The 26,579-nt window shown below is 39.3% G+C and overlaps 1 protein-coding gene across 3 annotated transcripts in view; it reads left to right on the forward strand.

Moving 5' to 3' along the window:
- XRCC6 (X-ray repair cross complementing 6) overlaps positions 1–24,281 on the forward strand; it is a 39,201-nt gene extending 14,920 nt beyond the window's left edge. For all 3 annotated transcript variants that reach the window (XM_077169004.1, XM_077169002.1, XM_077169005.1), the window contains 6 exons: positions 8,152–8,320; positions 9,045–9,206; positions 11,373–11,502; positions 13,216–13,316; positions 22,902–23,015; positions 23,868–24,281. In XM_077169004.1, the coding sequence (XP_077025119.1) occupies positions 8,152–8,320; positions 9,045–9,206; positions 11,373–11,502; positions 13,216–13,316; positions 22,902–23,015; positions 23,868–24,064 (873 nt within the window). In that variant the 3' untranslated portion in view covers positions 24,065–24,281. The remainder of the gene's footprint in view (positions 1–8,151; positions 8,321–9,044; positions 9,207–11,372; positions 11,503–13,215; positions 13,317–22,901; positions 23,016–23,867) is intronic.
- The last annotated feature ends 2,298 nt before the right edge of the window (positions 24,282–26,579 follow it).

Genomic DNA, 26,579 nt, shown 5'->3' on the forward strand with positions numbered 1-26,579 from the left:
TTAAAATTGAATGTGCCCTCCTTTATCAGTTGAGCAAGATATGGGAGACCTGTGATTTTGCATGTCAGAACTTAGAAGTTCTAGAACTAAGTGAAAGTATTATTTCAGATTGACTCATTGGATGGCTTTTTAGAGCATAAATTTAATGGCAAAGTGTTTTGTCTTACTTTCTGAAGGAGGAGAAGATAGTGAGTAATTTTTCCTCTCTTTGGGAAATAACTAGTTTTCCATGTTGGAATATTCATAAGCGATAGCTTTTTTGGTCACTGAGTTTCTTGATTCTGTGTGCCTGAAAAAAATTTGAAGGGTTTTTTTTTAATCCACAAACCCCAAATTTGACTATGCTTCTGTTACTAATTTTATGTCTAGGTTCAAAATGCAAACATAAAAGTTTGGAAATGATACTTATGTGTGAGTCTGTGTCTGCCTCTCCCATTAACTAGGTCCTTATACAGTGCCTGACATAGATACTGTCATTCAATAAATAGGCATGGTTTAAGGATCTTTTTTTTAAAAATTTTTTATTAATTAAAAAGAAATTACAAGAAAGAAACAAAGATTCCCAACACATGCTCATTCCGCTCTACACATACACTCAGCAAGTCACAATATCATCACATAGTTGCATATTCAACATCATGATCATTTCCCAGAACATTTGTATCAATTCAGAAAAAGAAATAAAAAGACAACAGAAAAATAAAACGAAAACAGAAAAAAAAAAAATTTTACATACCATACCCCTTACCCCTCCCTTTCATTGATCACTAGCATTTCAAACTAAATTTAACAATTGTTCCCCCTATTATTTATTTTTATTCCATATGTTCTACTCATCTGTCTACAAGGTAAATAAAAGGAACATCAGACACAAGGTTTTCACAATCACACAGTCACATTGTGAAAGCTATATCATTATACAATCATCATCAAGAAACATGGCTACTGGAACACAGCTCTACATTTTCAGGCAGTTCCCTCCTGCCTCTTCATTACATCTTGACTAACAAAGTGATATCTATTTAATGCATAAGAATAACCTCCAGGATAACCTCTCGATTCTGTTTGGAATCTCTCAGCCATTGACACTTTGTCTCATTTCACTCTTCCCCCTTTTGGTCGAGAAGGTTTTCTCGATACCTTGATGCTGAGTCTCAGCTCATTCTAGGGTTTTTCTCAATCCCTTGATTCCGAGTCTCAGCTCATTCTAGGATTTCTGTCCCACGTTGCCAGGAAGGTCCACACTCTTGGGAGTCATGTCCCATGTAGATGGGGGAGGGTGGTGAGTTTGCTTGCTGTGTTGGCTGGAGAGAGAGGCCACATGTGAGCAACAAAAGAGGCTCTCTTGGGGGTGACTCTTAGGCCTAATTTTAAGTAGGCTTGACCTATCCCCTGTGGGGTTAAGTTTCCTATGAATAAACCCCAAGACTGGGGGCTCAGCCTATAGCTTTGGTTGCCAACACTACTTGTGAGAATATCAAGAATTCAACTTGGGGAAGTTGAGTTTTCCCCCGTTCTCACCATTCCCCGAAGGGGACTTTGCAAATACTTTTCCACTCACTGATCAAATCACTCTGGGATTCATCAGGGCATCACCTGGACAAACCAACAAAATCTCATATCCTACCCAAAGTTCCATGTACTTAAGGTGTTCAACCAACTATCTACATAAGTTATATTAGGAGGTGCACTAGTCAAAATATAAATTTGTACCAAATAAACATTTTTTGCTTTAGTATCACATATAAGTTGAAATTTTTAAATATTAATTACCATCTAATTTCAGCACCCTGCAGTAATGACATTCTTTTGTTCTTCCTCATGCAAAAACATTTTTTAAATTTGTACATTTAGTCACTATTATTATACACTCTAGGCAGTCCTAGATTATACCACCTCAATCTTTATCGTCTATCTTTCTTTGTGATTTCATTTATGCCCCCAGCTCTCCTCCTTCTATCATTCTCACATTCAGCTTCATTCAGTGTTTTAACATAATTGTATTACAGTTAGGTAATATTGTGCTGTCCATTTCTGAGTGTTTATATTCAGTCCTGTTGCACAATCTGTATCCCTTCAGCTCCAATTACCCAATATTTTACCCTGTTTCTATCTCCTGATGGTCTCTGTTACCAAGGAAATATTCCAAGTTTATTCACTAATGTCAGTTCATATCAGTGAGATCATACCCTATTTGTCCTTTTGTTTCTGGCTAATCACACTCAGCATAATGTCCTTAAGGTCCATTCATGTTGTTACATACTTCATAACTTTATTCTGTCTTACAGCTGCATAATATTCCATCTTATGTAAATGTCACAGTTTGTTTAGCCACCCGTCTGTTGATGGACATTTTGGTTGTTTCCATCTCTTGGTAATTGTTAATAATGCTGCTATAAACATTGGTGTGTAAGTGTCCATTTGTGTCCTTGGCCTCGTGTCCTTTGAGTAGAGACAGCATATAGATGGGTCCTGTTTTTTAATCCATTCTGCCAGACTATGTCTTTTGATTGGAGAGTTTAATCCATTAACATTCAGTATTATTACTGCATGGGTAGTACTTTCTTCTACTATTTTGCCTTCTGGATTTTATATGTCATATCTAATTTTCCTTCTTTTTACCTTTACTCATAGTCTTCCTTTCTACACTCTTCTCCACACCTCTCTCTTCTGTCTTTGTATCTGTCTGTAGTGTTCCCTTTAGTATTTCTTGAAGAACTGGTCTCTTGGTCACAAATTCTCTCAGTGATTTTTTTGTCTAAAAGTGTTTTAATTTCTCCCTTATTTTTGAAGGACAGTTTTGCTGGATATAAAATTCTTGGTTGGCTGTTTTTCTCTTTAGTAATTTAAATATATCACCGCACTGTCTTCTTGCCTCCATGGTTTCTGCTGAGAGATCTGCGCATAGTCTTATTGGGCTTCCCTTGTATGTGATGGATTGCTTTTCTCTTGCTGCTTTCAAAATTCTCTCTTTCTCTTTGACCTCTAACATTCTGATTAGTAAATGTCTTGGAGTATGTCTATTTGGATCTATTCTCTTTGGGGTATGCTGCACTTCTTGGATCTGTAATTTTAAGTCCTTCATAAAAGTTGTGAAATTTTCAGTGATAATTTCCTCCATTAGTTTTTCTCCTCCTTTTCCCTTCTCTTCTCCTTCTGGGATACCCACAACATGTATATTCATGCGCTTCATATTGTCTTTCAATTCCCTAAGTCCCTGCTCATATTTTCCCATTTTTTTTCCCCTATATTTTCTTCTTCTTGCTGGATTTCAGATGTTCCGTCCTCCAGTTTAGAAATCCTATGTTCTGTCTCTCAAAATCTACCATTGTAGGTTATCACTGTTTTTTTCATCTCTTCTACCTTGCCTTTCATTCCCATAAGTTCTGTGATTTGTTTTTTCAGACTTTCAGTTCCTTCTTTTTGTTCATTCCTTGCCTTCTTTATATCCTCCCTCAATTCATTGATTTGGTTTTTGATGAGGTTTTCGTTGTCTGATTGTATGTTGTGAATTAATTGTTTCAGCTCCGGTATGTCATTTGAATTGTTGGTTTGTTCCTTTGACTGGGCCATATCTTCAGTTTTCCTAGTAAGATTTGTTATTTTTTGCTGGTGTCTAGGCATTTAATTACCTTAATTAGTTTATTCTGGAGACTGCTTTCACTTCTTTTACCTAGGGTTTTCTTGCTGGATGAATTTGTTGTCTCTCTCTGTTCTTTGACATTCAGTTCAGCTTTATCTGGACTTCTAGCTTAAGTTTTGTTTAACAGAGGAGAATTTTTCAGTTCTTGTTTTCTTGTTTCTTGCCCTGCTTGTATGGTGCCTTTCCTCCCCCACATTTAGGAGGGCCTACTTAGGTAGCCAGATTTTCTTAGACCAAACTGGCCTCCTATCAGGAAGAAAGTGTCACCTGTGTCGGTTTTCCCTGAGGGTGAGATCCAGCAGGTTGAAAGACTTTCCTGTGAAGGCTCTGGACTCTGTTTTTCTTATCCTGCCCAGTATGTGGTGCTTGTCTGCCTGCAGGTCCCACCAGCGTAAGTTGATACGGTACCTTTAACTTTGGCAGACTCTCCCTGCTGGGGGCGTGGTGGAGACAGAGGAGAGGTTGTAGGCTGGTTTTAATGGCTTCAAATTTCCAAACCCTGGGGGCCTGAATTCCTTGAGGGAGGGATTTCACCTGAGTTGGGCTTCACCCCTCCCCTGGGGAAGTCACAGGCTGCAGACAAGCCCTCAAACAAGCTTGTTTCTGCCTATGCCTGCAGCAGTTGCAGTCTGAAATGTCCTGCCGCTGTATCCAAAGGCAATCAATCCTTTGTAGAAAGACATCCACAAAAACCTCTGTTTCCTTCCTTTTTTTTTTTTTTCTTTTTCCGTCAGCCCTGTCCCCTTGGCACTGGGGCAAAAACGAGTGACCTCGTCTTTGACCGGATTCACCTGAGCTGGGGGACTATTTTTAGTAGTCAGAATTTGTTAATTAATTCCACAATTGGCGTTTGATTGTGCTCAGCCCCTGCTGCTGGTAAAGTCTCTTTCCTTTCCCCTCTGGGAAGCAGCCTGTGGGGGAGGGGCACCAGCCACCGCAACTTGGAGAACTCATGGTTCTGGGGGCGCTCACAGCTGGTCCAGCTGGTCCAGACTGGGGTGCGCTGTGTGTCCGGTCACTGATGTGGCCCCAGGTGTTGTTCTGTACTGTTTCTGGTTATTTAGTAGTTGTTCTGGAGCATGGAATAAAATGCGCACATTGTTAAGCCTCCATCTTGATCGGAAGTTTTAAGCATCTTTTTAATGTCAGAGACTCTTTTGGGTATCTGGAGCTCAGGTGATTGAGGGAAGGAATAACTGGTTGGAGAGCATGATCTTTGATACCAGAAAGAACTGTGTTTAAGGTCTAGTTCAATTATATGAACTGGAGCAGTTTACCCAACCATGGAGCCTCAAATACTCTCATGTGAAAAACATTTTTTTAAACTTTTTATTTAGAAATAGTATCAAACTTAGAGGACAGTTGCAAAATAATAAAAAATCCAATTGAGAACTCCAATTCCAACTCCACCCAGATACCCTGATCCAACTTTTAACATTTTGCCACATTTGCCATATCATTTTATCTACCTATCCATCTACTGTCTGTCCTTCCATTTTCTAAGCATTTGAGAGTAGTTGTATACATTATGCTCTTTGAAACCTTAATACTTCCATGTATATTCCCCAAAACAAGGATGTTCACTTATGGAACCACATTAAGTATTTGTTTCTAGTTCAAGAAATTTAGTTTTGATATAAAGCTACTATATTCATTTTTCCTCCATTAATTAACATTGTTTATTAAAAAAATTTTTTATTGTGGAATATATATACAAAGAAAAGAAAGAAAAACCAATAATTTTCAAAGTACACTTCAATAAGTCGTTACAGAACAGATTTCAGAGTTTGTTATGGGCTACCATTACACTATTTCAGATTCTTTCCTCTAGCTGCTCCAAAACACTGGGGGCTAGAAGAAACAACATAGTGATTCATTTTTCTCTGTTATAACTCCTCTGTCTCTGATCCTTTTCCCCATCTATAGGGATCTTTAGGCAATGCCTGTTTTGACTTTTTCATGTTAGAAGGGGTAGTGACACCAAAAGATAGGGGGATATATATATATATATTAAAAAAAAAATAGGATGTATAATTAGTTGATAATCTTGGAAAAGATGGTCACTCTGTGTTTTGTGATTTTTCTAGCCTGGGAACCCTCTGGACACTGTAAGTTCCAGGACAACAAATTTAATGCATGAAATTTTTTACAGAATCTCAGTTCGAACCCAGAGTGTTCTCAAGAACACCTAAGAGTGACGTTGGTTGGGGTTGAACAAACCATGGCAATTAGCACTATCTGACTGAAACTTATATAAGAATAGCCTCCAGAATAGCCTCTTGACTCTATTTGATCTCTCTTAGCCACTGATGGCTTATTTTATTACGCTTCTTTTCCTCTTTTGGTCAGGAATGTGTTGTCGATGTACTATATTAGGGCCAGACTCATCCCCAGGAGTCATGCCCCACATTGACAGGGAGAATTTCATCCCTGAATGTCATGTCCCGGGTAGGGGGGAGGGTAATGATTTTCCTTACAGAGTTGGGCTTAGAGGGAGAGGGGCCATATCTGAACAACAAAAGAGGTTTCCTGGAAGCAACTCTAAGGCCTCGTTATAGGTAGTCTTAGCTTCTCCAGTACAGAAATAAGTTTCACAAGGGCAAGCTTCAAAATCAAGGGTTTGGCCTATTTTCTTGATTGAGAGGTTACCTGGGGTTTCACAGAGGGAAAATTTTAATAGTTCCATATATATATATATTTTTTTTCCTTCGGACCTTAAGGGGCTCTACCAGTACTTTTTATTTACCAGTCTGAGATGTAGCCAGGTTTTACATTGAGCTATACAGAATTACAAGACCTCGTTCCCATTTGGTACTTCAAGAATTTGGATTATTTAAATGAGCTATCCAGACAAGTTGATTTAGATTGTGTATTACATAAAATTTAGGTTCTAGACATAATAAGCATCTCTGCCTTTGGTCTCATACCAAAGGTATGAGGTGAAGGTCTAGAGTGTGTATATATATATATATATATACTATCATCTTTTACCCTGTATTCTGATTTACCTTAGTCTTAGCCAGAGTGGCTCCATTTAATTGAGGACTGATCTCTTTTTCGGCTACTTTAACTGTTATTGTATATAGCTATGCTACCTTTCAGGGGTGTAGCACTCTGTTTCTGGTTCTTGGGTGTCACAGAGTTGCCCAAAGTTCCAGGAAAATACTAGCTGATACATATATAGTTCAGTGTGTCTCAGAATCTAAAAATTTACTTACAAATTCAAACTAAGTGTGATTGCTATAAGGGCGTAAAATCTAGGCTCTTCGTTTGTCATTGTTTCTTTAGTTTCTCCCTTTAAATTATGGAAACATATATATAATATAAGATTTCCCATCTCATCACTCCCAAGGTTACAATGTAGTAGGATTAATCATAATCACAATGTTATACTACTGTCACCACCATTACCAGAACTTTCCTATCACTCCATACAAAAACTCTGCATCTTTTATGCTTTAGCTCCTCATACTCCTCCCCTCTCTCTCCTGATAACCTATATTCTACTTTCTTTATGAATTTGCATATTCTATTATTTCATATAATTGAAATCATACAGTATCTGCTTTTGTGTCTGACATACTTTATTCAGAAGGATGTCTTCATGGTTCATTCATATATTGGTATGCATCAGTTCTTCATTCCTTCTTATAGCTGAATAATATTCCATTGTATGTATATACCACATTTTATTTATCCATTCTTCAACTGATGGACATTTGGGTTTCTTCTACCTTTTGGCTCTTGTGAAAAATGCTGCCATGAACACTGTTATACAAGACTCTGTTTGAGTTCCTGTTTTCAGTTCTTTGGATATATACCCAGGAGTGGAATTGCCTGGTCATCTGGTAGTTCTCGTTAACTTTTTGAAGGACTACTGAACTATGTAAAACAGGGTTCTTCCTTTTTTATTTTTTATTTTTTATTTTTATTGATGAAACAACATACAAACATAAACATTCTTAACATACAAACCTTGCATACATGGTGTACAATCAGTAGCTCACAATATCATCACATAGTTTTATATTCATTGCCATGATAATTTTTTAGAACATTTGCATCACTCAGAAAAAGAAATAAAAAGAAAAAAAAAACTCACACATACCATACCCCTTACCCCTCCTTCTCATTGACCACTAGTATTTTCATCTACCCATATATTTTAACCTTTGCTCCCCCTATTATTTGTTTATTTTTTTAATCCATATTTTTTACTCATCTGTCCATACTCTTGATAAAGGGACCATCAGACATAAGGTAAAACAGGGTTCTTAACATTGACCTTGTAGGATTGTTACAGAAGGTAAATTAGAAGACAAAGGTAAAGTGCCTGGCAGGCAGGCCCTCGGTAAATGCTAAGTCCCTGTTGTAGGAGGAGGGTGTTTCTGGTGAGCCATCTTCCTGGTCCTTAGAAGAAAGTTGATTTTAACTTGCTAGCATTATAAGGCAGCCACCTTGCATCACCATGTAGCCTTTCTGTGGCTCCTTGTTTTTCCCTTCTTTAGATCTATGGAGGTCGTCAGATTGTACTAGAGAAGGAGGAAACAGAGCAGTTAAAACGATTTGATGAGCCAGGATTGATTCTTATTGGTTTCAAGCCCTTGATTATGCTGAAGAAGCATCATTACCTGAGACCTTCCTTGTTCGTATACCCCGAGGAGTCCTTGGTAAATGGTAAGTGACGTAGATTAAAGATAGATGAACGACTCCACAGAGTGTAGATTATTGTTTGGCATTTCCCACAAAGGTGCTGTTTGGAACCGTTAAATGAGATATTAGTGGGGGTATTTTGGAAATATTTCAAGTTCAAATAAGTTTTAGAAATGCTGGACTTAACAAAGTTAAAGAGGTTTCTTTAGGACTTTTAATTTATGCGTGCCCAAGAAGGAAATATGGAATTTAGCATTTTTCAAACTTATTTCCTATGGAATTCCTTTTTGAGACATCAGATAGAGGATAAAAACAACAAGAGCTCCAGCTTCTTCCTTAGTGTTGGCAGTTAAAGATGATGTGAACTCTGATATTGTGTTTATTTGTTCTGTTCAGGCTGATATTCTTCTGAGTTGTAACTATTGAACCCCCTAAATTTGACACAATTGGCTGTCATTAGGAGTTCATATCATTAGCCTAATATCAGTAGAAGGCAAACTGACATATTTCACACTCCTATAAGCACTGTTTGAGGCTCCTAGACTTCTTTTTCCTTTCCTTTTTCTTTCTGTGTCTCTACTCCCCCTGTTTTCTCCTCAGCTCTGAGCCTATCACCTCCTAACTATTGGGTTAACATAAGTCCTTTTAAGAAAATGGAAGAGAAATGATAGGCTTATCACGTTGGTTAAGAGGGAAGAAAAGAGGAGATGTCTTTAGGATGAAGGCCATTGGGACATTTGTCTTCCAGGGAGCACAACTCTTTTCAGTGCCCTACTCACCAAATGTCTGGAGAAGGAGGTCATAGCAATATGCAGATACATACCCCGCCAGAACACTCCTCCATATTTTGTGGCTTTGGTGCCACAGGAAGAGGAACTGGATGACCAGAAAATTCAGGTGACTCCCCCAGGTATGTGAAGAAGATACTTTCAATGGGTCTGAACCCTGTCCATGTTTTGGAATCACTCATGGGATCCTAACTCATACTTACTGAATCAGAGTGTCCAGGAGGGGGGCCTGGGAAATGTGTAATTTTAAGGTTTCACATACGAATTTGATGCACAAGCAGATAAGGCTGCCACATATGGTTGTGCAGTACACAGCATGCACAGCTGTAAAGGGGAGCCCTGTATCAGGGTTGAGAATTGCCTGCTTAGGAACTTTTTGCAGGTTAGCGATACAAGTCCTCAGTGTTGACGCTCTTCTTTATCAGAAGCCATTGATTGGCTTCTAACCCCCCACATTTTTTAAAATTGTGTAATATAATATATATAAAAAAAAGCAATAAATTTCAAAGCACACCACAACTATTAGTTATAGAACAGATTTCAGAGTTTGGTATGGGTTACAGTTCCACAATTTTAGGTTTTTCCTTCTAGCTGCTCCAAGACACTGGAGACTAAAAGAAATATCAGTATACTAATTCAGCAGTCATACTCATTTGTTAAATCCTGTCTACTCTGTTATAACTCCTCCTCCTCCTTTGATCTTTCTCCCAATCTTTAGAGGTATTTGGGCTATGCCTATTCTAACTCTTTCATGTTGGAAAGGGCTGTTGATAATATGGAATAAGGGAGATAGAACTAGTTGATGTTCTGGAGAGGCCATCCCCTCTGAGTTTCAGTACTTATCTGGCCCAGGAACCTATCTGGAGGTTGTAGGTTTCTGGAAGTAATCATAATGTATGGAACCTTTGAGAATCTCAGCTAGAGCTGTAGGTGTTCTTCAGGGTTAGTAGGGATGGTTTTGGTTAAGCTTTGGCAAACCATGGTAAATAGTGGTAGCTTGCTGAAGCTTACATAAGAATAACCTCCAGAATAGCCTCTCAACTCTATTTGAACTCTCCCAGCTACTGATACCTTATTTTGTTATAATTCTTTTTCCCCTTTTGGTCAGGAAGGCATTGTTGACCTCACCGTGCCAGGGCCAGGCTCATCCCTGGGAGTCATATCCCAAGTGATTGGCACCCTTTTAATGTTTAATATTTGGTTTATCTTTTGTATACATCAAGATAGGAGTGAATAGTGGAAAGACCATGGATTTAAAATGAGACTCTATCTTATGCTGTGTGTCTGAAAACTTTCTTTTGTTTCAGGCCCATCTTTGCCACTTATTATCTGGCCAGCTTGGGCAGATCATTTAGTTTTTCTCTTTAGATACCTCCTTTGCAAAAATGGTAATACTAGACAACTGTCTCTCAAGGATTTGAAATAAGTTAATAAATGTACAAGTGGCTAGCACAAAGCAGTCAGTAGATGGTAGTTTTCCTCTTCTTTAGTCATGCTAATAAAAATAAGCTTCCTAACACTTTGAATATGTATCTAACTTTGGTCGTCAGAGTGCCCTGGTATAATTTTGCATGTCCATTATTAGGTTGTTGTTTTTCCAGCTCCATATTCACGTTTCTGTGCTCTGTGCTGCTGAGCCTAGAGTTCTGAAAACCCAGCTTCTCCTTTTCTAGCTGGTTCTCTCTTAGCTCTGTTAATAACAGGTGCTGAGGGCAGACCACAGGGCAGAGGAGGAAGAAGGACTTGCTTCTTCCTATTTGCTCAGTGTTCATGTCAGCATTGCCAGCAAGGGTCCTTCACCTGATAGTGGTAGTTGGTTCCCATCTCTTACGTCTTCCCTTTTAGCTTATAGTGATAGGTGAAGGAACAAAGGGGAGAGGTTGGAATTAGCAGATCCTGAAGGTCAGAGGAGAGTCCCATAGATCTGGGACTCAGCCTTGCAAGGAAAGGTCACATCCAACTGGCCCTGGATGTAATAAGAAAGCTGGAGACTGGAACCAGTTGCTGCTGCCCGAGGAAGGCCCAGGAACAGTAAGCATACCAGAAGAGCTTGTCCCTTCTCTCCTCCTCCTGCCTTCCAGTTCCTTTCTGCAGACTTCACAGGGAGTCTCTTAGTCAGAATCTAACAAGAGCCAGCTGGGAAAGGAGAAATGACGTTTGCAGGATCCCAGGCCCAGTATCACAGGGCATGGAAGGGTGAATTTGGAGCTGAGAGACAAATAATAGCTTAAAAACTGAAACACTTTGTTAAATCAAAATCTTAGAAAGGTCTTATCTCACTTCTTCAGGTTTCCAGCTTGTTTTCCTACCTTATGCTGATGATAAACGAAAGGTACCCTTTACTGAAAAAGTCATGGCAAACCCAGAGCAGGTAGACAAGATGAAAGCTATTGTTCAGAAGCTCCGCTTCAAATACAGGTGAGTACTAGGTCATTCTTAGGTTTTCTTCTGAAACTGCCTCTTATAAGTCTTAATAGAAATTTGGGTTTGAGCATATACCAACGGAATACAATTTTATTCTTTTCAGTTAGTGGAAAGATTATTACTTATTATTGAGAGCTTTTTAAAATCTGTTTAATGGATGCTCTTGTTATACTGAAGATAGAGATTATCTAAATGCTTACGTTTGATTGAGCTGCTGTCCTGAGAAAGAAAGAATAGTTAGTTAATTGGACAAATTAAAAACAGCAATAAAGGAAAGACTGATAGTTTTCCATCACCTTCATTCTGTTTGTTGTGCTACAGAAGGAATAAAAATAAATCCAGTGTAAATTGTTACAGGTTTTAAAAGAATAATATAGGGCAGGCAATGGTGACTCAGCAGGCAGAGTTCTCACCTGCCATGCTGGAGGCCCAGGTTCAATTCCCGGTGCCTGCCCATGCCAAAAAAAAAAAAAAAAAAAGAATGATATATAATTCAAATGATTCTCCCTCAAATGCATATAGACCATTGATGTGACACCAAACATCATTTTTTTTACATTTCATCCTTTGTCTCAGGCTACTTCCTTACTTTTGCCTCCCTCTAGGCAAAGCTATCCCTTCCCACCAGTGTAACCTCCTCATGTAGCCTTTTACTGGGAAAACAGAAAATCTAGCATTATTAAGAGTCCACCATGTATCAGGTACTGTTCTAGATCCAATTCCAACATATCTCATTTATTCTTCATAAGAACCCTGAAACCTAGGTTTTGTGCTCATTTTACAGGTGAAGAAACAGAGGCTTAGAGGAGTAAGACAGCTTGCCCAGACTCACCCAACTAGAAAGAACCAGACCAGGGTTCAAATCCAGGTCTGCCTGACTCTAGACTCATATTCCCTTGACTCCCATACTTCCTGGATATGGGGAGAAAGGGTGTGCAAGTTTGTATCCTCCCCATCTCCCATTATCATCATTTCCCAGAGCTGCCATAACAAAGTACCACATACCAGATGGCTTAAATAATAGGCATTTATTGTCTCACAGATCTAGAGGCTAGAAGTCTTAACAAGGCGATCCTTCTTTTAAAGTCTGTGGGGCAGAAGCTGTTCTCTGCCTCTTTCCTGGCTTCTGGTGGTGGTTTGCAGGCAGCCCATAGTGTTCTCCACCTCGGTCATCAGTTGGCCTTCTTCGCACTCTTGAATCCGCATTTCTTCTTTTAAGGACACCAGTCATATTAAATTAGGGCCCACTCTACTCTGAGTTGATCTGATTTTAAGTTGCCTGATTCCATCTGTAACAACCATATTTCCAAATAAGGTTACATTCTCAGGCACTGGGGCTTAGGACTTCAGCATTTTCTGGGGCCACAGCCCCCATCCTTCCCTTTTCTCTGTACTTCCATGGCCCTATTTTCTCCATTTCTATCTCTGCCCATACTTGCAATGACAGATAGGTAGGCAGCTATTGTTTTGTTTGTAAATTAACTTTTGGATCTCTAGCATCAGAAAATAAATTGAAAATTGGAGAGAGAAAAATTGATTTCAGAGACAAGATTCTCAATTGTTTTACTTGGGGTGTTTTTCTCAGCTAACCTTGCGCTTGTGCTATCTCAGTTGGGTTGACTTAATTTTATTATTTAATTTAATTTTAAAAATATTTACATTTTCATTTTAAATTATTTAATTATATTATTCATATTCATTTAACAGGAGCGACAACTTTGAAAACCCAGTGCTACAGCAGCACTTCAGGAACCTGGAGGCCTTGGCTTTGGATTTGATGGATCCTGAAGAAGCAGTAGATCTGACATGTAAGAAGGTCTTGACTGGGTTGAGAGCAAGTCTTTTTCATTGGAGACCTTCTTAGTGATTTTACCATGGACCAGTAATGTAGCTGCATTATCCTAGCACTCTTTAAAGACTTAACCTAGTTACCCAGACCATCTCCTATTTGAGAGATTCTCTAGGTGGGTTTAGACTGCTTGGGAAGTGATTTGGTTGGTGGTTTGCAGCAAGAAGAGGTATGTTCTAGTTTGCTAGCTGCCAGAATGTAATATGCCAGAAACGGAATGGCTTTTAAAAGGGGAATTTAATGAGTTGCTAGTTTACCATTCTAAGACTGAGAAAATGTCCTGATTAAAACAAGTCTATAGAAATGTCCAATCTAAGGCATCCAGGGAAAGATACCTTGGTTCAAGAAGGCTGATGAAGTTCGGGGTTTCTCTCTCAAGTGGAAGGGCACATGGCGAACACAGTCAGAGTTTCTCTCTCATCTGGAAAGGCACACGGTGAACATGGTCAGGGTTCCTCTCTCATCTGGAAGGGCACATGGCGAAATGGTGTCATCTGCTAGCTTCTTCTTCTGGCTTCCTGTTTCATGAAGCTCCCCGGGAGCCATTTTCCTTGTTCATCTACAAAGTACTGGCTGGTGGACTCTGCTTCTCGTGGCTAGGTCATTCTCCACTCTCTCAGAATCTCTCTTTCTCCAAAATGTTCCCTCTTTTATAGGATTGTGGTAATCTAATCAAGACCCACCCAAATGGGTGGGGACACGCCTCTACCTAATCCAGTTTAACAACCACTCTTGATTAAAATCACATCTCCAGGGGGATGATCTAATTACAGTTTCAAGCATACAATAGTGAATAGGGGTTAGAAGAAGCGGCTACCTTTACAAAATGGGATTAGGATTAAAATATGGCTTTTCTGGGGTACATACATCATTTCAAACAGCACAAGGTATGTGCTAGGTCTCTGAGGTCTGTGTCTGCACTGGCCACCCCATGATTGCATGTTGGCAAAAGTTTAAAGAATAATATATAATATTTATTGAGAGCTTTTGTATGCCAGGCACTATTGCCCTATGTCTTGATTCATTTAATCCTCAAAACTATGAGGTGCAGGGCTGTTGTTGGTTCCTTTTAAAGATGAGGAAGGGGCTAATTAGTAAAACTAGAAAGAAAATTAATGAAAACTTATCTTTTCTTCAAAGGTGAAGGATTGCCGTAGTGATTGATTCTGAAGATTAGTTAGAAGAGCTTCTCATACTTGCTTAGCTTCCAAATAGAAATGCTCTCTTTTATCCTAGAGAAAATAACCTCAGCATTAAAAGCACAAGCATTACAGGGCCTGTGTTATTGTGGCAACCGTCAAGCTAGATCCTGGTAGGAGAGAAACGCTTGCATTACATAGCCCATCTCTCATCCTTGTAACCTTTAGGCAGATGAGGAAATAATTTTCTCAGGACCTAGCATGGTGGGAAGGACACAGGCTTTGAAGACCACTGATGAGGATTTAAAACCCAGCTCTGCCACTTGCTGAATTGAGTGGCTTTGGTAATATACTTAATCTCTCTAATCCTTGGTTTCCTCATTGGTAAAATGAGATAATCATATTGTCAACAAAGTATAGGTACTGGCATTCAGAAGGTGCTCAGAATGCAGTTGTTATCTTATTCCACAGCTGTCCTCTCTACTTACTCTCCAGAGCTTCAGCCTCTTGCATTCTGGCTTCTAGCTCTGTAATTTACTGAAAGTCCCGTTTTCTTGTTCCTGTCTCAATTTTCAAAACAGTTGTGACTGTTCTAGCTCTTTCTTTTTTTCCGTATAACCTAGATAACATAGGTTCCTTTTCTCAGCCCTTTCCTCTCTGCCTTTCTGTAGGTTAATTTATCCACACCCACAATCTCACATACCACCTCATGTCCTTTACTCCCAAATCTGTATTTCCAGCCCTGTCCTTCCTTCTAGGCTCTAGGCTGGGACTTCCAGCTGCCTGGTTGACATCTACTGTAGGATCTGAATATCCTACAGCTCATAAATCTGCTATCTTTGATTCTTTGCTCTTTTACACCCCTCACTTGCTTCTAGTTTATGTGTGTTGTGTTTTTCTTTAACATCATTATATGATTTTCTCTTAATAAATACTGTTGAAGATTAGAAATTGTTTCCTCACTCTCTTTTTTTGGCTTTGTGTGACCTATATTTTCTTGTTTTTTCTCCTATCCATGATGACCTTAAGACTTTGCTGAATCTTCTTCTGTTTTTCCTCCTCTAAACATAGGTGTGCCCTTGGTGAAGATCCTAGGACCCTTCTTTTCTCTATCATTTCACTTCTCCCTGGGTGGTCTTATCAGATTTCATCTGTGGTTCTCAAAATACTGTCCTGGAACCAGCTGATCATACACAGTAGATTGTCTGTGGTTTGTTGTTAGGTCTTGAGAAATTATTAGCAGTGCAAATTCAGGCAGTTTCAGCTGATGGAATCTGAAACTTGGATGGGGCTCAGCAATCTGTGTTTTAATAAGCCTTCCAGGTGATTTTGAGATCTGCCAGTACTTCTGGAACATTGATCCTCAACTTTGGCTATACTTTGGAATTATCTGGGGAGCTTTCAAAAATCCCTGTGTTCAGGGCTCACTCCTGCCTACGTCAGAATCTCTACAGGTGGGATTTTGGCATTGGTACTTACTTTTTTTTTTTTTTAATAATTTAAGAAAAACAATACACTTAGAACACAAAAAATGGATATCTTAGTTAGCTTAACCATAGGCATATTTAAATAAAGTATCCATATAATCATTGTAAAACGTGTATTTGTATTGTAAGTTTCACAAACCAATTTAAAAACAAAGAAAAATCTACAAATTCAGATAGCAAAGTTCTTAAATTCTAAATATTAAACACTGACATTTGATCAGCTGTCAAAACTGAATGTTCTCAAAATATCAAGTAGAAAGTTATTACAAATATCTGTATTGCTAAAGTAATGACCTAATTTACTAAACATTTTCCTCATTTCAGGACAATATGAAAATACAGATATTTTACAATTAACATGTAAAAATCTTAACCACCTAAAAAATATCTAAGTAATCACCATAAAGCCTGTATGTACAATGTGTTTCATAAACCAATTTAAAATTACAGCAAGGAAGGAAAAAAGTCTATAGATACAGACATCAGAGCTTCTTAAATTCTATATATTAAATACTATCTTAAATACCATCTGATTAGCTATCAAAACTGTATGTTTCAAAATATCAAGTAAAAAGTTATTACAAATATCAACTTTGCTGTAGTGGTGAGCTATGTTACTAAATATTTTCAATTTTTTTTTCATTTGTTTTTTTGGAATGCATAGGCCAGATTTTCAAATTTTTTATTTCAGGAATTTATTTTATCTAATATTACTACAGCTGCCTATAGTGGGTTTTTGTTGTTTGTTTTTTTTTTTTAACTTTTTTTGTTGCTGTTGTAAAATATAGCATGCATATACAAAGAAAAGAAAGAGAAGAGGCAATAATTTTCAAAGCATCTATTTTCCTTCTAGTTGCTCCAAAACACTGGAGTCTTTACCAGAGTCATAATAACAGAATCATACAGGATCTGTCCTTTCCTGTCTGACTTATCTCACTCAGCATTATGTCCTCAAGTTTCATCCATATTGCCATATGTTTTGGGACATCATTTTGTCTAAATGCTGCATAATATTCCATCAAATATATATACCACATTTTGTTTATCCACTCATCTGCTGATGGGCACCTGGATTGTTTCCATCTCTTGGCAATTGTGAATAGTGCCGCTGTGAACATCGGTGTGCAAATGTCGGTTCATGTCACTGCCCTCAATTCTTCTGGGTATATACTGAGTATTGGTATTGCTGTATCATAGGGCAAGTCAATATTTCGTTTTCTGAGGAATCACCAAACTGACTTCTAGAGTGGCTGAACAATTTTTTTTTTAATTTCTAAATTTTTTATTAATTAAAAAAAATTACAAAAAACACAAACATTCCTAACACATACACTCAGCAATTCACAGTATCATCACATAGTTGCATATTCATCATCATGATCATTTCCCAGAACATTAGCATCAGTTCAGAAAAAGAAATAAAAAGACAACAGAAAAATATGACAAATGGAAAAAAAAAATTTTACAGGCCATACACCTTACTGATCCCTTTCATTGATCACTAGCATTTCAAACTAAATCTATTTTAACATTTGTTCCCCCTATTATTTATTTTTATTCCATATGTTCCTCTCATCTGTTGACAAGGTAGATAAAAGGAGCATCAGACACAAGGTTTTCACAATCACACAGTCACATTGTGAATGCTATATCATTATAGAATCATCATCAAGAAACATGGCTACTGGAACACAGCTCTACATTTTCAGGCTGTTCCCTCCAGCCTCTCCATTACATCTTGGATAACAAGGTGATATCTACTTAATGCATAAGAATAACCTCCAGGATAGCCTCTCCACTCTGTTTGGAATCTCTCAGCCATTGACACTTTGTCTCATTTCACTCTTCCCCCTTTTGGTCGAGAAGGTTTTCTCAATCCCTTGATGCTGGGTCTCAGCTCATTCTGGGATTTCTGTCCCACACTGCCAGGAAGATCCACACCCCTGGTAGTCATGTCCCACGTAGACAAGGGGAGGGTGGTGAGTCTGCTTGCTGTGTTGGCTGGAGAGAGAGGCCACATGTGAGCAACAAAAGAGGCTCTCTTGGGGGTGACTCTTAGGCTTAATTTTAAGTATGCTTGACCTATCCCCTGTGGGGTTAAGTTTCATATGAACAAACCCCAAGACTGGGGGTTCAGCCTATAGCTTTGGTTGTCCACACTGCTTGTGAGAATATCAAGAATTCAACTTGGGAAAGTTGAGTTTTTCCCCGTTCTCACCATTCCCCGAAGGGGACCCTGCAAATACTTTTCCACTCACTGATCAAATCTCTGGGATTCAGCGTGGCATCACCTGGACAAACCAACAAAATCTCATGGCCTATACAAAGTTCCATGTACTTAAGGTGTTCAGTCAACTATCTACATAAGTTATATTAGGAGATGCACTAGTCAAAGTATAGATTTGTACCAAACAAACATTTTTTGCTTTAGTCTCACACATTAGTTGAAATTTTAAACTATTAAGTACCATCTATTTTCAGCATACTGCAGTAATGACATTCTTTTGTTCTTCCTCATGCAAGAACATTTTTTAAAATTTGTACATTTAGTCACTATCATTATACACTCTAGGCATTCCTAGATTATACCATCTCAATCTTTATCGTCTATCTTTCTTTGTGATTTCATTTATGCCCCAGCCCTCCTCCCTCTATCATTCTCATATGCAGCTTCATTCAGTGTTTTAACATAATTGTATTACAGTTAGGTAATATCGTGCTGTCCATTTCTGAGTGTTTATATTCAGTCCTGTTGCACAATCTGTATCCCTTCAGCTCCAATTACCCAATATCTTACCCTATTTCTATCTCCTGATGGTCTCTGTTACCAAGGAAATATTCCAAGTTTATTCACTAATGTCAGTTCGTATCAGTGAGACCATACCCTATTTGTCCTTTTGTTTCTGGCTAATCACACTCAGCATAATGTCCTTAAGGTCCATTCATGTTGTTACATACTTCATAACTTTATTCTGTCTTACAGCTGCATAATATTCCATCTTATGTAAATGTCACAGTTTGTTTAGCCACCCGTCTGTTGATGGACATTTTGGCTGTTTCCATCTCTTGGTAATTGTTAATAATGCTGCTATAAACATTGATGTGTAAATGTCCATTTGTTTCCCTGCCCCCATGTCCTTTGAGTAGAGACAGCATATAGATGGGTCCTGTTTTTTAATCCATTCTGCCAGACTATGTCTTTTGATTGGAGAGTTTAATCCATTAACATTCAGTGTTATTACTGCATGGGTAGTACTTTCTTCTACTATTTTGCCTACTGGATTTTATATGTCATATCTAATTTTCCTTCTTTTCACCTTTACTCATAGTCTTCCTTTCTACACTCTTCTCCACACCTCTCTCTTCTGTCTTCGTATCTGTCTGTAGTGTTCCCTTTAGTATTTCTTGCAGAGCTGGTCTCTTGGTCACAAATTCTCTCAGTGATTTTTTTGTCTGAAAATGTTTTAATTTCTCCCTCATTTTTGCTGGATATAGAATTCTTGGTTGGCAGTTTTTCTCTTTTAATAATTTAAATATATCAACCACTGTCTTCTTGCCTCCATGGTTTCTGCTGAGAGATCTGTGCAGTCTTATTGGGCTTCTCTTGTATGTGATGGCTTGCTTTTCTCTTGCTGCTTTCAAGATCCTCTCTTTCTCTTTGACCTCTGACATTCTGATTAGTAAATGTCTTGGAGTATGTCTGTTTGGATCTATTCTCTTTGGGGTACGCTGCACTTCTTGGATTTGTAATTTTAAGTCTTTCATAAGAGTTGGGAAATTTTCAGTGATAATTTCCTCCATTAGTTTTTCTCCTCCTTTTCCCTTCTCTTCTCCTTCTGGGACACCCACAACACGTATATTCGTGAGCTTCATATTGTCTTTCAATTCCCTGAGTCCCTGCTCATATTTTTCCATTTTTTTTCCCTATAGTTTCTGTTTCTCTTCAGATTTCAGATGTTCCGTCCTCCAGTTTAGAAATCCTATGTTCTGTCTCTCAAAATCTACCATTGTAGGTTTCCATCTCTTCTACTGTGTCTTTCATTCCCATAAGTTCTGTGATTTGTTTTTTCAGACTTTCAGTTTCTTCTTTTTGTTCTTTCCTTGCCTTCTTTATATCCTCCCTCAATTCATTGATTTGGTTTTTTTTTTTTTTTTTTTTTTTTTTTTTTTTTTTTTTTAAGGAAAGACAGAGAGAAGGAAGGAAGGAAGAAAGGGAAACATTTTTAAACATTTTCTTGTTTTTTATTGTATTCTGTTTCTCCGTTTTTGTTACATGGGCTGGGGCCGGGAATCGAACCGAGGTCCTCCGGCATAGCAGGCAAGCACTTTGCCCGCTGAGCCACCGCGGCCCGCCCTGATTTGGTTTTTGATGAGGTTTTCCATGTCTGTTCGTATATTGTGAATTAATTGTTTCAGCTCCTGTATGTCATTTGAATTGTTGGTTTGTTCCTTTGGGCCATATCTTCAGTTTTCTTAGTGTGATTTATTATTTTTTGCTGGTGTCTAGGCATTTAATTACCTTAATTAGTTTATTCTGGAGATTGCTTTCACTTCTTTTATCTAGGGTTTTCTTGCTGGATGAATTTGTTGTCTATCTGTTCTTTGACATTCTGTTCAGCTTTATCTGGACCTTTAGCTTAAGTTTTGTTTAACAGAGGAGAATTTTTCACTTCTTGTTTTCTTGTTTCTTGCCTGCTTGTGTGGTGCCTCCCCCCACCACACACTTAGGAGGGTCTACTTAGATATTATAGACCCCAGGCAGATTTTCCCAGACCAAACTGGCCTCCTATCAGGAGGAAAGAGTCACCTGCGTCTTGAGACCCAGCAGGTTGAAAGACTTTCCTGTGAAGTCTCTGGACTCTGTTCTTCTTATCCTGCCCAGTATGTGGCACTTGTCTGACTGCAGGTCCCACCAGCTTAAGATGATGTGGTACCTTTAACTTTGGCAGACTCTCCCTGCTGGGGGCGTGGTGGAGATAGAGGAGGGGTTGTAGACTGGTTTTAATGGCTTCAAATTACCAAGCCCTGGGGTCTGAATTCCTTGAGGGAGGGATTCCACCTGGGTGGGGCTTCACCCCTCCCCTGGGGAAGGCACAGTCTCCAGATAAGCCCCCAAAAGAGCTCATTTCTGCCTATGCCTGGGGCAGTTGCAGCCTGAAAAGTCCTGCCGCTGTATTCAGAGGCAGTCAAGCCTTTGTAGATACACAGCCACAAAAACCTCTGTTTCCTTCTTTTTTCCCCCCTCTTTTTCTGTCAGTCCTGCCCCCTTGGCGCCGGGGCAAAAATGAGCAACCTCCGCTTTGATCAGGTTCACCTAAGCTGGGGGCCTATTTTTAGTAGTCAGAATTTGTTAATTAATTCCACAATTGGCATTTGATTGTACCCAGTCCCTGCTGCTGGTAAAGTCCTTTCCTTTCCCCTCTGGGAAGCGGCCTTTGGGGAAGGGGTGCCGGCCGCCGCAGCTTTGGGAACTCACGGTTCTGGGTGGTGCTCGCAGCCGGTCCAGGTGGTCCAGATTGGGGTACACTGTGTGTCCAGTCACTGATGTGGCCCCAGGAGCTGTTCTGTACTGTTTCTGGTTATTTAGTAGTTGTTCTGGAGGACGAACTAAAATGCGCACGTTGTTAAGCCGCCATCTTGACCCCGAAGTCTGATAGCTGCCATTCTGATAGGCTTGAGGTGATATCTCATTGTCATCTTAATTTGCATTTCCCTTATAGCCAATGAACAGTACTTACTTTTAAAACTCCCTAGGGGATTGCCGGCTGTAAGCCAGTACTCTAGCAGAAGATGCCTGTGGCCTGGAGCTCCTCTCATCAGCACTTTGCAGACTTGGTCACATGAGGAAATGATGAGACTCTCATCACCCTTGACCTTGATGTGACACAGGTCACATCAGAAGCTCTACAAACTATATGGTCGTAAGCTAACAGAAAAGGAAACAAACGTGTTATCTCTCCCCCCAAAGACCTCTTTCCTATTGTATTTATTGTGTGCACTGGTCCTCCCATCCCAGCTGGTCATCTGCCTCTCTGCTCACCTCCTCTTCCATCATCAAGTACTGCTACTGCTAGTATCTCATGTTTACAGTTTTCCTTTTTCCTACTGCTCCTGCATTTCTCTTAACCCTCCTTCAATTCATCCTCCACACAGCTGTCAGAGTGATCTTTCTAGAGTGCAAATATGATCAGGTTACTCTTCTGTTTATAGCTCTTCAAAGTTTCCCCTGCCCTTTAGGTAAAGTCTCATTCCTCAGCAAGTGTTCAAGGCTTCCGTGTTCCAGCCCCTGCCTGCCTTTCCAGCCTCTTTCTTGGTCTTCCTTCCTTACTCCATACCTCTGCCTTTTTCTTGCTTAGATTAGCCATCTGCCTGGGCAAGAACACTCATCTTTCCAGATTCTGCTCCCGAACGTCTTTCCAGTCTACTCTTTATAGTCCCTTTTTTTAATGGCACTTTCCAACTCTACTGCATTTATGTCTTTACCCACCTCCTTACCTACTGAGGGCATGCATTCTGATTTAACTTTTGTCTGAATCCCTAGATACAACAAGCCCAGTTTCTGTATTGCAGCTCTACCACTTACCAGCTGTTTGAAATTGGGCAAATCATTTCATTTGCTGCCTTCCTCTTCTGTAAAATGGAGAGACCAGTTTACCTAACCCTATGGAGTTGTTTAGAGGATTAAATAAAAATAAATTTAAAACATAGAACTTACCTGGCCATATAAATGATTATAAATATGATTGTTAGAAGGGGATTGTTCAATGTAAAAATCTATTGAATGTTTTCATGGTCAGGTCACCTGCCCTCCATCCAGCAGTCATGTGCTCTGTTCTCTGGTTTCTTTGGAGTTGAAACTGTGCAGGAAGCCAGTTTTGTGCCTTGCAAGGCCACTCTTCTTATGTTTTGATTTTCTAGTGCCCAAGGTTGAAGCAATGGATAAAAGACTGGGCTCCCTGGTGGATGAATTTAAGGAGCTTGTCTACCCACCAAATTATAATCCTGAGAGAAAAGTTACTAAACGAAAACAAGGTAAGGACCTGGGTATGGATGCTGAGTGGGTGGTTTTTAAAAGTTGTCTTCTTAGTCTTGCCACAGTGGATAATTTCCTTTCAGAGATTTCTATGCATATGCAAACATACACATTTCAGACAAATGACATGGTATTTGGTATCCTCTAGTTTGCTCTTTTTTACTTGGCTGTATATGCTGGACAGTCTTTATATCTGCACTTACATGTCTATCTGATTAATAAAATTAAGGCTAGAGAGCACTTCACTGGATGAATGTTCCACAGTTTATTTTAACCAACCTGTATTGATGGATGTGCTGTGGTGAACAACCAGTGTGTGCTTGTGTGAGTCGATTCATAGGATTAATTTTTAGCGATGGAATTGCTGGGTCAAGGTGTAGATGTTTTAAGTTCTGGTAAGAATTGGCCAGACTGCCTCTAAAAAAGTGATACAGTTTATACCTATCCAAAAGAGATAAAAGTATATACTCCCTACACTTTCACCAATCCTGGACTTTATATACATTAAAAAAAAATTTTTTTTTCACAAAAACTATACCATGTTTTGATTTGTAATTCTCTAGATATGAGTGAGATGTAGACTTGCTCACCCAGAGCAGGCAACAGTTTAGGGTAAACTAATGACATTCCATAATGTTAACTCTTTCCTAGGGTGATACATTTATGGTTTTATACTTCAGTGATGCTCTCTTAGCAACCCGCCCCCCCCTCTGCCATGGTGTTCCAGGTAGGCCCCACAGCTCTATGGAAAAGGTTAACTGCAGCCCAGGTCATGTGAGGGCCCCAATGCAGTGCAGCTGCAATGCTTCTGATCACATTTCCACTGACTCCCTCCTGACCTTTTTCCCTAGATGAAGAAAGTTCTGGAAGCAAAAAGCCCAAGGTGGAGTTATCCCAAGAGGATCTGAAGGCCCACATCAGCAAGGGCACGTTGGGTAAGCTCACTATGCCCATGCTGAAGGAAGCCTGCAGGATGTGTGGGCTGAAGGGTGGGCTGAAGAAGCAGGAGTTGCTGGACGCACTCACTAAGCACTTCCAGGAGAACTGACTGGCAACTGCACATCTGGCCACCCTTCCATGCTATGGCCAGTTTGCACCAAGTGGAAAAAATGTTTATCCTGAGCCAGAAGACTGCTTGACAGAAGCTGAGGGGCTTTGTTAGTAGCATGACTTCACATTTATTCTGTTGCTGTGGAGATGGTGTAGCCCTCTCACTTTGTTGTGGCTTAACTCTGTTTGAATAAAAGAGCCCTAATTTTGTACTATATACTGTTAGTGTGAGAGATGACTACCTTGCACCCAGTAATAACTTGCCATTGGTTATTAGCCTAATTTTCTCTCCCACTGGGCACACACATCTTCACAATGGCAACAAACATATTACTGGGGGTGGGAAAAATGTGAGAATTAGGGACAGGTGATCATGCAAGCCCTAGCAGTAATCTCTTCTCCCATTGTTGTCTTCCCACCTGATTTTCTCTAAATGTATCATTTGAAGGTCTACAAATCAGATATCAGAAGCAATAAGGATGTATTGTTTTTAATTCTGGTGCATTTGCTTCATGGATAAACAGCAACCTCCTGCTTTGCAGTCCTTTTTTTAAAAAATTTTTTATTGTATTACATATGTTCAAAGCAAAGAAAGGAAAAAGCAATAGTTTTCAAAGCACTCTGCAACAAGTAGTTACAGAACAGACCCCAGAATTTGTCATGAGCTACCATAACATCTACCTCAGATTTTTCCTTTTAGCTGCTCCAGAACATTGGAGGCTAGAAGGAGTATATATATATATATATAATATCATCACAATCGATTTTTTCTTTTTTTATGAAAAAAAAATATACAAAAAAACAATAAATTTCAAAGCACAGTGCAACAGTTAGTTGTAGAACAGATTTCAGAGTTTGGTATGGGTTACAATTCTACAATTTTAGGTTTTTACTTCTAGCTGCTCTAAAATACTGAAGACAAAAAAAATATCAATATGTTTCAGCAATTGTACTCATTTGTTAAACCCTACCTTCTCTGTGTAACTCCACCATCACCTTTGATCTTTCTCCCATTCTTCAGGGGTATTTGGGCTGTTCCCATTCTGGGTTTTTCATGTTGGGAGGGCTGTCAGTAATATGGGGTAGAGAGATGGAATTAGCTGATATTCCGGAGAGGCCGGACCCTCTAGGTTTCAGGACTTATCTGGTCCAGGGACCCATCTGGAGGTTGTAGGTTTCTGGAAAGTTACCCTAGTGCATGGAACTTTTGTAGAAGCTTACATATTGCCCAATCTTTAGGATTGGCTGGAATGGTTCTGGTCAGGGTTTGGCAAGTTATGATAGGTAGTAATGTTTGACTGAGGCTTGTTGAAGAATATTCTGCAGAGTAGCCTCTTGAGTCTATTTGAAATCTCTCAGCCACCGATACTTTATTTGTTACACTTGTTACCCCCCTTTTGGTCAGGATGGCATTGTTGATCCCATGATGCCAGGGCTAGATTCATCCCTGGGAATCATCTCCCATGCAGCCAGGGAGACTTTCACCCCTGGATTTGTAGTCCTTTTATGGGACCTTTAAGTATGTGAAGATATATACATTTTCTGTTGCCCTGAGAATTTGAATTCCAGTAAAAGTGAAATGAGTTATTCCTCTTGTTTTTCTGAGGATCTGTAGGAAGTTCAGGAAGAGGAGGAGAGGCTCTAGTATTAGGAGAAGGGAAAAGAGGGAAATGTCTTCCTTTGGGTTTCTCTTCCCCATCCCTTCCTATCCTCCCTGACTGCTGCTGCTGCTTTTGAAGAATGAGCCTGAGGATAGGAAGGAAAACATCAGGGTTTGTATCCTCCAAAGGTGGCTTGAGGTACAACAAGGCTTGTAGGTCCTGTGTCTTTCAGAAACACAGGACTAGAATGAGCTTCTCAAAGGAAAGGGAGTGAAGTGAAATTGCTTGCTCTTTTACTTGCATTTTTTAAACTTTCATCTTGATTTTTTTTTAAAGCTAAATGTATACCAGTACTAAACATAGTCATTAACGAATATCTCAAGTGTGTATATGATCCATTGTTATCAGTTATACTCACAATGTTGTGCTACCATCACCACCATCCATTACCAAAACTTTTCCATTACTCAGAAACTCTTCCCATTACCCACTAACTGCCCATCCTCCTTACCTGTTATACACTGTCTAAATTTGAATATTCTGTTCATTTCATCCATGTAAATCATGTATCTGTCTTTTGTGTCTGTCTTTTGTTTCATTCAACATGATGTCAAGCTCCATCCATGTGGCATGTATCAGAACATCATTTTTAGCTGTACTTTGCATGTGTATACCACATATTCACTCATTCATCTATTGATGGACAGGGGTTCCTTCCACTTTTTGGCTATTATAAATAACGGTGCTGTGAACACTGGTGTACAAATACCTGCTTGAGTCCCTGCTTTCAGTTTTTTGGGGTCTGTACTTAGGAGTATGATTGCTAGATCATATGGTAGTTTAACTCTTTTCGAGGAATCACCAAACTGTTTTCTACAGCAGCTGCACCATTTTACATTCCCACCAACAGTG

The sequence above is a fragment of the Tamandua tetradactyla genome, chromosome 7, assembly GCF_023851605.1.
Source record: "Tamandua tetradactyla isolate mTamTet1 chromosome 7, mTamTet1.pri, whole genome shotgun sequence".
NCBI classification, from domain to species: Eukaryota; Metazoa; Chordata; class Mammalia; order Pilosa; family Myrmecophagidae; genus Tamandua; species Tamandua tetradactyla.